At 42.3% G+C, this 12088-nt stretch overlaps 1 protein-coding gene across 1 annotated transcript in view; it reads right to left on the bottom strand.

The window, feature by feature from the left end:
- The window catches only part of VARS1 (valyl-tRNA synthetase 1), a 78913-nt gene extending 69502 nt beyond the window's left edge, over positions 1-9411 (bottom strand). The window contains 1 exon segment of the mRNA XM_082264142.1: positions 9371-9411. Coding sequence (XP_082120268.1) covers positions 9371-9396 — 26 coding nt within the window. The 5' untranslated portion in view covers positions 9397-9411.
- Between the last annotated feature and the right edge of the window lie 2677 nt (positions 9412-12088).

Here is a 12088-nt window from a genome sequence, read left to right as displayed (position 1 = left end):
GGATGATCCAAGGTTTCATTGAGGCCACTGTAGAGAGTAAGGTAGCGGCCCATGTAATGGCCATGTGGAAATACCAACCATTAGCTTCCCGGGACGAACCAGAGCTACTATAACTCCTTCCCACATCCCTGAGGTTTCCCCTCTGAATTCAGTGTTTTGCAATGATGCTCCGCTCAAACTCTCGCTACGATAGCATCAAAGGGGGGAATGTGGCATCACCTGGAAAAACATTTAAAATGGCAGATAATTACCAAACAAAATGGTTGATTTTGACAATCCCAGTAGTACTACAAGGACACAAAAACAGTGAAGCTGCACAATTTAGACCCCCCTTCTCTCCCTCTCTTTCTCTCTGTTCTATGGTAACTAACGAGAATACAGATAGGTGTAAAGCCGGGAATGTTAATTGCCATAGATAAGAAGTTACAACGAACCTCTGTATTGCTTGCCAAACTAGTTAGAAAAATATGTATCTGTGACGTAACTGCTGTTATATATTTGATGTACAGGCTTATTTGGGCACTTGGCAAATTGACTTGAGTCGTTGCTAAGTCTTCGTTAGCGAATAAAAAGGTTTGTTTTCCTGAAGTTTGCTTCCACACTCCATTTCTGGTTTTCCCCAAAACTGTTTGCTGCTACACTATGGCTAAAACTAAGTCAAAATGTGATGCTAAAATTAACACTGCTGTTTAATACTGTGTCCAAAACACCACTTATGGGGAGCTGTACTCACAAACATCTGAGTACAAGAAAGTAAAAAATAGCTTAAAAATAAACATGTTGCTCTACTAAATGTGCAGTCAAATATTATGCTAGGAGCAGTAGTGAAAAAACACAATTTAGTGTGTTTGTATATACAATACAGTATGCATAAATAACAATCATAGTACATAAAAAGCGATATTCTTAAAAAGTAAAATCAAAATTACAAAAGAATGAATAACTAATGGAGAGATAAGTCTCTTACCAGAGACACATGACCTCTTTGCGCTTATGGACTTAGTGGTCAACTGGTGGTGGATCACTGAAAATGTTACGTGAGGATTACGCCTTACACAGCACACTAATGAACTTGTGTATTCATGGTTCAGATTTTACAATATCTGGTGAAAGTATAACCAGACAGAATATGGGAGGTGGACAAGAAGGAACCATAAAACCTCCACTGAACCAGTGCAAAGCACAGCTGTCTTTATAGAGCAGAATATCATTATGTCTCACTTTCATCACAAATCCAAATGAGAGGTTTATACCTTTATTGTAGGATGGTGGATGGCAGGGCCACCAATAGGTATTGTCATAGGTAAAGGCAGTTCTCCTGACCAGGCTCAGGCACCATTGGGAAAGCAAGGAGGCTCCCTCTGAGCAAAGCTCCACCCACATCTATGATCGATTGTCAGTAAAGGATCAGGAGGGAAATCCTATTGGACACTTACAGCAAGTACCTCCTTCCTGTTATGGCAGGGGGTATTCACCAGGGTTCTGGGAAGTGTCTTCAACTGGCTTTCAAGTAAAACTGTGCGGGTGCCCGACTACTAGCACTGCACAGTAGTTCACTGCATACAGTCACCCTCTTTATTACACTAAAAGAAGTGGACTTACCGCACTCAATCTAGGTCATGTGGGCTGTGAGGGAAACCGGTGCCACAGCTATGGCTCCTGCAAGCCACCAAAGTCCTGCAAGCCAACAGTGTCAGGTAATATTTTTTAAGTCCCAACCCCCCCTCCCCCCCAATGAGTTCTAACTGCAGCCCTAATGGATGCATGGGTCAACTGGGTAAATCTTAATAGAACCATGTATTTCATACAGGATGTGTCTGTGCTATAAACCAGAGAACCTCATGTAATGACTAAAAACCAGTACACCTAATATCCACTCTCTTCTGCTTCACGCTCCATTCACCAAGAGGAGTGAGAAAACCCCTGTGTGAACTCCAGGTCATGGAGTACGGTCACGTGGGAAAAAGCAGAGTGAATAACTTGCTCCCCCATATACCCATTATTTCCAGATATTTTTCCTCTCCTATCAGCCAAACTAATAAAAGGAAGATGAGTATTTGCAACTAGGAAAGGCAGTTGTATAGACAAACTACATATTCATTCTCAAAGAAGTAGTTTCTTCACTAGGCTGTGGTCCTGTTAAACAGTGTGAAGCTAGATAATGCTTGAGGGTCAGTGACTGGTTAGAACAGGAATGGTTTGTTCATTTGTGGATTAAACTTGCAGTCAATTTAGCATGTGACAGAGGAAAAGGAGCAAGCAGGAACATGATTCATATAGGAAGAAAACGTTTGTTAGGTTCTTTGACATCCGATTAAGACATGGGGCTCCTCTTGAATGCCACCCCACGACTAGGGAAGCCTGTGCAGAAGGCATTTGCTGGCAATGAACATCAACGTTACCATACTCTGTGTCCCATAGGACTTCTGTTGGCATCCAATGGCACTCCTGCTTCTTACGTAATTGTTTCTAGAAACCTGCAACCTCCCATCATGAATAGACACCATTAAAAGCAGCAGGTTTACAATGGTAATCCAACGCCGGCACCCTTCCGACTCCACACCAAAGACTTTGCCTCTCAAATCTGGCCCTCTTTCCCTCTCCCCTTTACAGGCCTGCAAGAGCCACAGCATGATACATACAACCCTGGTTATGATAAGTAAGACATTTGCTTTTATTGTTCTGTTATTATTTTAGGTTTCTATTCTTTTACAGTTCACAAAATATATATTTCCCAAACTCCTGTAGCCTGGTTGCACGGCTGGCATTGTTCAAACTGTTATTTGTTATTAAAGTTCTGCAAAGACAGTGACTTTGGAAGTATGGGAGATGTAGTTCCGGGACGAGCCAGGATCACAGACTGCTATGAGAGAGACTTTTCTCCCAGGGAGCAATTGAACGCGCGGAGCCTGCTGGGGGTGTCTTTATAAAGGGGGGTGGGATCCTCTTTCGCTCTCTTGCCTCGAGGACAGCGTGCTGGAAAGAAGGGAAAGAGCTACTGCGGATCGCAGGAGAGTAGGCCGAGGCCTAGTGGCGGACACCAGAGCTGAAGCAGGCGGTGTGAGTGTGCGGAGTCCCGGTGGTGTGACCGAGCGGAAGGTTGTTTGACCAGTCCTAGGCTGTTAGTCTGTTGAGACGCATCAGGATCTGTCTGTATATACAGTGGGTACGGAAAGTATTCAGACCCCCTTAAATTTTTCACTTTTTGTTATATTGCAGCCATTTGCTAAAATCATTTAAGTTCATTCTTCTTCCTTATGAATGTACACATAGCACCCCATACTGACAGAAAAACACAGAATTGTTGACATTGTTGCAGATTTATTAAAAAAGAAAAACTGAAATATCACATGGTCCTAAGTATTCAGACCCTTTGCTGTGACACTCCTATATTTAACTCAGGTGCTTTCCATTTCTTCTGATCATCCTTTAGATGGTTCTACACCTTCATTTGAGTCCAGCTGTGTTTGATTATACTGATTGGACTTGATTAGGAAAGCCACACACCTGTCTATATAAGACCTTCCAGATCACAATGCATGTCAGAGCAAATGAGAATCATGAGGTCAAAGGAACTGCCTGAAGAGCTCAGAGACAGAATTGTGGCAAGGCACAGATCTGGCCAAGGTTACAAAAAGATTTCTGCTGCACTTAAGGTTCCTAAGAGCACAGTGGCCTCCATAATCCTCAAATGGAAGACGTTTGGGACGACCAGAACCCTTCCTAGAGCTGGCCGTCTGGCCAAACTGAGCTATCGGGGGAGAAGAGCCTTGGTGAGAGAGGTAAAGAAGAACCCAAAGATCACTGTGGCTGAGCTCCAGAGATGCAGTCAGGAGATGGGAGAAAGTTGTAGAAAGTCAACCATCACTGCAGCCCTCCACCAGTCGGGGCTTTATGGCAGAGTGGCCCGACGGAAGCCTCTCCTCAGTGTAAGACACATGAAAGCCCGCATGGAGTTTGCTAAAAAACACCTGAAGGACTCCAAGATGGTGAGAAATAAGATTCTCTGGTCTGATGAGACCAAAATAGAACTTTTTGGCCTTAATTCTAAGCGGTATGTGTGGAGAAAACCAGGCACTGCTCATCACCTGTCCAATACAGTCCCAACAGTGAAGCATGGTGGTGGCAGCATCATGCTGTGGGGGTGTTTTTCAGCTGCAGGGACAGGACGACTGGTTGCAATCGAGGGAAAGATGAATGCGGCCAAGTACAGGGATATCCTGGACAAAAACCTTCTCCAGAGTGCTCTGGACCTCAGACTGGGCCGAAGGTTTACCTTCCAACAAGACAATGACCCTAAGCACACAGCTAAAATAACGAAGGAGTGGCTTCACAACAACTCCGTGACTGTTCTTGAATGGCCCAGCCAGAGCCCTGACTTAAACCCAATTGAGCATCTCTGGAGAGACCTAAAAATGGCTGTCCACCAACGTTTACCATCCAACCTGACAGAACTGGAGAGGATCTGCAAGGAGGAATGGCAGAGGATCCCCAAATCCAGGTGTGAAAGACTTGCCAAGACGTTCCCAAAAAGACTCCTGGCTGTATTAGATCAAAAGGGGGCTTCTACTAAATACTGAGCAAAGGGTCTGATTACTTAGGACCATGTGATATTACAGTTTTTCTTTTTTAATAAATCTGCAACAATGTCAACAATTCTGTGTTTTTCTGTCAGTATGGGGAGCTATGTGTACATTCATGAGGAAGAATAATGAACTTAAATGATTTTAGCAAATGGCTGCAATATAACAAAGAGTGAAAAATTTAAGGGGGTCTGAATACTTTCCGTACCCACTGTATCTCTGTGGATTACAAATATTGACTACTTTTGGGAATCACAGTTCATCATCATTACCTTTATTGGATTAGAATCACTTTCCTTGGATTGATGGGAATTCCTTGCCGGTGAAGACTAGTGAGGCCTCACTTTCCAGGAGACTCTTACAATTCAGCATAAAGGGGGCCCCTGTTAGTACACAGAGTGCACTCTGATAGTTAACCTAGTGTTGTTTATTTTTTATCCTACATTAGTCATTAAATGTAGTCATTCTAATCTGTAGTCACTCTTCAAGCACACTATACGATTCAATGTGTCTTTACTGTTGCGGAACGCAATCCTCTGGCATACATATGCATTTATTTGCATATGTATGTGTGGCCTGTGTTCCAGATCCTGAGTGCTGAACTGAACCTAAATCCTTGGTTGGGAATTCAGGATGTATCTCCTTGGCAACATTTGCATTATCTTTGATTTTGTTTGTATACTCTTGTTTTATTTCAAAAGTCAAAAGCAGTAAACTGATTCTTCACTGCAATACTTGTGGTCTCAATCATTCAGAATGACCGAACAAATAGTGTCAGTTGGGTCGGAGCAAGCTTAGGGTGAAAGAAGTGAAGAGGATACCCATGAAACAAGCCACTCCTTTGGGAGCAGGGCCTTAATTTGAGACTTTCCCCAGAAGCAGGGACAAATGCAGACAGTTGCATTGCCACCTGTAATAAATCCAATTGCTAATTGTAAGTCTTCTAATGGGGACACCTGTTCCAGAGACAACTGTGTAAGAGGAGAATTCCCTTGCTTTGGGAACATTTCTTCTCACTTCCTGTTTCATCTCCTGCACAGGAAGTAAAGCTAAATCTCCCCTACAGGATACAGATGGCAACAAAATAAAATAAAAATAAACTGATATTGTTTTTAATCCTTTCCCTTCTATCCAAAAAATAGGTTTGGCTTTACATATATTTTAACTTTAAAAGGAAAAGATGTATGTAATCCCTTCAGACATAGTAAATGTTGTGAATCCATTATCTGGATTTATCTCCTCCCAACACTAATATTAACCTGACAGTAACTTTTTAATAACTAATTCCCACACATATATACTAGTGGTAGATAACTAGCACTTAACCAGGGCCTTCTTCTACACATTAATCCCTGAGTTATTGTATAGTTATGCTCTTAATGCCTGCTCTTGAAAAATCCTCAAAATAGAATTATCCCATAGAATATACCGTATATGATCTCTACGTAAGTAGAGCCATAAATGTATGCACAGGAACATCCTGGCAGCAGCCATGTGGGAACATTTTGGTTCTGCCGGACCAGTCAAAGTTACGAGTGTGTCATCTGTAAATTAGGAAGGGATGACTCCTTCCAACCTCTTAAGAAGGTCCTATTTAATGTACTGTGCAATGATAATTCACTCTTTACAGGTCATAATTATCTAGTTAGATATTTCATAAAGACCCCCTATAAATACACCCTTATATTTATTGGCATTGTTAAGCTGACATGTCCCTTGTTATGGGAAGCTGCTACTAAGAGCCTATAAACAAGTCATTGCATAAATATACATGTAATAATACATTTTCATTTTACGTACATAAACGTTATCCTGAAAACCGAATGTATCTTCATGCAAACTTCAAAGCAAATGCAAAATTTGTCACTCATATGAATTGATGAGATTTTTTATGAGATGACTGACATTAAGGATTTTATAAACTTTTGGTTTGACAAATTTGAAATTTTAAAGCTCATTATGGACAGTCAGATTTTGCCTTTCTGGTTCAAAAATATGTATGTAGGCCCAATCTTAAACAATCCACTTGGCTAAAGGAGGACCCTTATGGGTTGTAGGTAAAATTTGCTGAATTAGCCAGTCAAACTCTTGTCCTGCATGGCTAGCAAAAAAAATATAACAGGGGGTCCTAATGTGTATATAAATCCTAACAAAAAGTATTGGTCTCTTTAATATACTTTTTAAATTATTTTGTTATATCTTTTAACAATTGCAAAAATAAAACCTGTTAATCCTTCCAGAAATCCAGTGAGCTGATAACTTCCTTCTACAATGTTATCAAGCACTCTTATTAGCCCTGCCCAAGTAGCTTCTGTAAACTAAAGAACACCTCACAGCCCCCCATGTTATGCATCTGAGGGGAAAAGGAAATATTTTTTAGTCTTGACCTATGTCCTGTTTTAGGATGACAACACTCTTCCTCCATTGATACAGTACGGTGACTAACAGAAAGTGCATTACTGGCAGGAGGACCAGGTGAAAAAAAAGGGGATAAAAACCCTGAAAAAAGAAAACTAATGCAGTCACTAGACTATATTACATTTTTATTCTTGGATTTAGATGTGCTTACAAATGGACCTGTCTTTACCCAGTGCAAAGTAACCGGTTCACTTAATATTAAGCCTCCACCCACCACTAATACTTAAGTTCCCAGCAAACCCACTGTAATAACTAATTTGCTGCATTTCTACATTTCAAAAGCCAGTATAAACTATTAGCAGTTGTAAAATAAAACTTTAACTAATCTTTTTTTTGTTCAATTCTCCTTTAACTGGGCATGGCAGGGGGTGTGTCCTATTCCTACTTACTTTTGCTCATCCGTGTCCTTCGTTCCCATCTCAAAAAGTTGGGGGGTATGTATGTATACCCAATAAAGCGATGAGCCTCAAGTGATACACAGAGATGAACCAAATCCTCTTACATAAGGTGTAGAGGTTTATCTGCAGTCTTCTCTTTTCTACAGCTGTTCAAAGTCCAGAATTGACACAGCTTGTCTAAGCTTTCAGAAACCAGGGCACGGGTTGTTGAAGTTACACTCTGCAGATCAGGAACAGAGCTGAGGTTGTCAATCAAAGGCTTTTTTTTTATATCTGGGAGAGAAACGAGGCAGCAGACAGTAAATATCTTTCCCACTGCCCGCTCTGATGCAGTGAAAATGTTCCCCTAAGTGGGCTAGTGTCAATTCCCCGGGTCTTCCAAAGTACTCACTGGTTCTCCTCTCAGACCTCCAGTGGCGGCCCATCCATTAGGGGCGCTGCCTCCCCTATCCATGCGTCCAGCCCCTTAATCTACATGCAGGGCGCCGGATGCATGGATTCCAACGGGGGCTCTAATAGGCTTCAAAAAAGGGTGGACTCGGGGCGCAGAGCACTGCGCCCACCCGGTTGTGTGACAATAGCGAATGAATATTCGCTATTGTCACACGGATTCTCCTCCTGGCCAATCAGGAAGCGGGTCCTGAGACCCGTTTCCCGATTAACTGAAAGGAGAAGCCATCCTTTTGGTGAAGGAGGAGGAGGGAGGAGATGCAGGGGAAGCCCGACCAACAAAGGGAGACACGGAGGAGACTGAGGGGGAAGCTGCCGCCGCTTCCTCCAAATGTCAGTCCAGGGGCAGCACAGGGTGATTGAGCTGGCGCCCGGGGGGGGGGGGGGGTGATGTGCGGTGTGGGCTGGAGCTGGTGTGGTCCATGGCCAGGTCCGTCTGACGCCCCCCCCGGACCCATGGAGCACCAGCCGCCACTGCAGACCTCCACTTATTACAGGATTCAGTAGTGACATGTAGGTCAGCAGATGCTCAGAAAGACCCCCTGCAGTGTATATCCTCTTTTGTCAGCCTATGCAGTAAGGCTACATTCACACATGTGTATGTAGATAGTTTAGTTTGCGGCATTCAGAGTTGGCTGAGTGCCGCCTCTCAAAGCAGCAACACACTGCTATGGCTGCATACAAACTGGTCAATTAGCTGCGGTCAGAACTCCACAGAAACTGACGGTCTGCATCCAGGGTCAGTAAGAGGCTCTAATCACGTAACTGCTCAGATGAGCACTTCTGTGTGTAGCAGCCGCCCCCAGTGGCAAAGATACGATAGAACCATATTAGGAGAGACAATTATTTTTAGACCGAAAAGCTATAGCAAATAAATGGATTCAACCCCCCCCCCCCCCCCCATCTATTCATAATTGGATACAGGTGGTGAATCAAATACCGTACTACCACACGAAAAAATAATTTATGAACATAGAGGTTGCCCTATGAAGTATAATAGGATCTGGGATAAATGGTGCTCTTCCTCTCTTACCATTATCATAAATTACAAATTGTCTAGTGTTGTGTTTGCTCTGTAACCCAGGGAATCTTAATGTATCTCTGCACATCAGGACCATGGAATTCTCTAGCCGTATTTAATACTTATTGATGTACCCAGGTGTTTACTAGATGTTGAGCCATTTATTTATTGCGATTCTACGCATAATGTTATTCATAATGTTCCTTGATTTGATTCATGTCAATTCTGTATGTATTATACCTTTTTCATGCAATTTTTTGACTGTATTGATGTCTTTTTTCCCTGTCAATAAAAAGAGTTAAAAAAAAAAAAAAGTTCATATGCGAGTAAAGGCAGCCGTCCCAATACTTTTGACACTATAGTGTACATATACACCTACATAAAACATTTTTTTTTTAGTTCTTTGAATGTTAAACAAAGTTCAGAAAAGGACCCCAGTCACCAGGAATCTGACCTGCATTCATCTTAGTGAAATATTAGTGAATAGTTACTTTACATACCTCTCCCAGGTTTTAATATACTTCATTCTCCAGTCTGTTTGAAGGTGACAGTCACAAAAAAAATTGATGAAAAGCTTTTAGAACAGAAACAATTTAAAGTGGATGAGCCGTCTGTATATACTGCAGTTCTCTCATGATGAGCACATGAAGACATAAGTTCTTCTAAAGAGGAAAATGTGTGCAGATCCTTCCTTAAATCTGTCACCTCCTTCCCTTATTAAACATCTCATTAAATGTTCCACCATGGTAATAAAGCTGCTAATGTATATACAGATCCACCCAGTGCACATTACGTAATGTTTCTCACGATATCTGCCTATGTCATACCTTTGTATGACTATCTGTGATGACAACAAGGGTTAAAAGCTTAAGAGATTGGGTACAAGGGAATTTGAACTGCCTTTCTTCTCATGCAAGTCGATGCGCATGCAAAAACAACCCAGAAGCAAGTCAAAGTAGAACAAAAGCAAGGCACGCATACTGCATTTGACTTTCTTGTGAGTGTGGTGCCCATGTACATGGAGCCAAGGGGTACTATATCTGTAAGGCTAGGCTCAGAGTAGCCATTGCTCTGAAAATCAATCTGCAGTAGATTGCTTTCCCGAGTGCAGCTAAGCAGTTGCAGTCAGGCATTTAGGAAACAATCTTGCTGCCTCCTGAATGCCTTTTTTCTTTCTTTTAGGCAATTTATAATGGGCCTAATGCACCATAACTGTGAGACAAACACGTGGCTCATGGTTGCAGCACAGCTCCATTGACTTGAATGGCTGAGCTTGACAGGTGATGCCGCCTGTCAACCCAGCACGTCCTTTTAAAATTTCCACAGCAGTGACCCAAAGCATCGCAGCCACAGCATGTGAATAGCCTCCTCTGACTGTATTTTACATCTAAGGTTGGCAGCTGGTGTTGGTGGTGGTGGGGCGGGGGTCAATCACAGCTCAGCTGCCTGCTAGAACTCTCAATTCAGCAGAAAACATTAGGTCTGACTCAGAATGGGGTGCACCAGACCTCTGCAGAGACCACTACTTCCACACAAAGAACATGCGTCCTTCTGTACAATATGCTGGCAGTGGACAGGCTTTTCTACTCAGGCTGTGGGTGATTTCTAAAGAAAAACAAACTGAAAGGCCTCATTTACACTTGCACTTATGGCTGCATTTTTACCACCAGCCAACCGCTCCCCCTTAAACTGAAAAAAGGCAGCAGATGGGAGTGTACCTTTGCCCCAGCAGCAATGCTTTGTATTGCGATGTGGCAAAAATGACCCCCCCCCCATATTGCTCAGTGGGCAGTACTGCCCACCGAATGCAACATGCAATGCCTCTGGTGCAGATTTTTAGGGGTTAAAACAGGTGATGTACAACCTCCTTGCCACCTGTCAAATACCCTCTTAATAGTGATCCATCCATCCATGAGTACTCTTTATACAGGGACAACAGTATAAACAAGCCCAAATACTTATTACACCTTTTGCAATTTTTTCGCCTAGAATTTATTTAGCTGATTTAAACTGAAAGATTAATTGAGTTTTAAATTTTCAATTTAACTGGACTGTCAGTTGCTTTTTTTGCAAAGCAGGGAAGTTAATACTTGCTTTGTCAGGTTTTTCTGTTCTTACAGTTATCACCACTCTTTATTCTTGTTTGGATAGCAACTACTGTATAATATTTTGGATTCTGCTTCACTTTCTCTCCAGGTGACAATAATCAGGAAGGCATAGGGTGTGAGGTTAGATCCCACCAATGGGGACACAGACAGCAATAAAAATCCAACAGAAGTTCTAACCATTTCACACCCTATCCAAAATCAGAAAAAAAAGTTTTGACTGAAGTTTAGTTCTCCACTGAGAGTATTATCAGTACAATTTCAGAAAAATTGCCTTCTCTATGTGAAAAACAGCTAATGGTCATGGGGTCCTCATGAATCTTTGAAATTGTTTAAAAAAATAAGATGTGTATGTTGCCCCTTCACCTTTTTGTTCAACCGATGATTTTGTTCAGATGATAGTTGACAGTGGGTGGCAAAGATACAACATGGCTCTCACTGGCTTTCGACAAGGTAATTCTATATATACTATATGCCTTCCCAGCTTCTGAAAAAGTGTTAAAAGGATATCATACCGTTTATTTAAACCATTAAAATATATATCTGTTATATATATATATATATATTATACAGTATGTAGCAGGATTCCCAGCCGTTTTGCTGGATGTGGGTCCCCCTGGGTCACCGGGTGCAACAAAAGTACTTTTGTGCATGTGGGCACTGTGAGCACTGAGACAATGACATGTCCAGTGTCTTTGGGAATAGTATTTATTTAGTAACTTGGATAGGAGAAGGGAATGAGTGGGATACTCCTTTGACTCAACTATGTACAACTTGGTGGAGACACTTGAAAAATGCTGATTGACGCTGACTTGACGCTGGCAGGATGCCGGTCAACACCGGTTAACGCTGGCCTGATGCCTGTTAACACTGAACTGACTTGTGACTGCTTTTTCCACTAAAGAAGTCCTCTTTAAGCTCCCTTAAGCACTCCTTGCTGAGGTAGCTGTATACACTGCTGCACTGCTGAACACTGCAAGGCCCACACCGGCGCCCATTTTTCTCTCTCACTTCTCTTCAGGGTCTAGACACTGGCACCCCCTTCCTCTAGACCTCTCTACTGGTTAGCTGGCTCCCAGATCCCTTTGACCTTGTGGAGTGGTCCCCTCTCCT

The sequence above is a fragment of the Pelophylax lessonae genome (genome assembly GCF_965119305.1).
Source record: "Pelophylax lessonae genome assembly, chromosome: 7".
Classification (NCBI taxonomy): domain Eukaryota; kingdom Metazoa; phylum Chordata; class Amphibia; order Anura; family Ranidae; genus Pelophylax; species Pelophylax lessonae.
The sequence above is the reverse complement of the archived record's forward strand: the minus strand, read 5'-3'. Positions and strand labels throughout refer to the sequence as shown.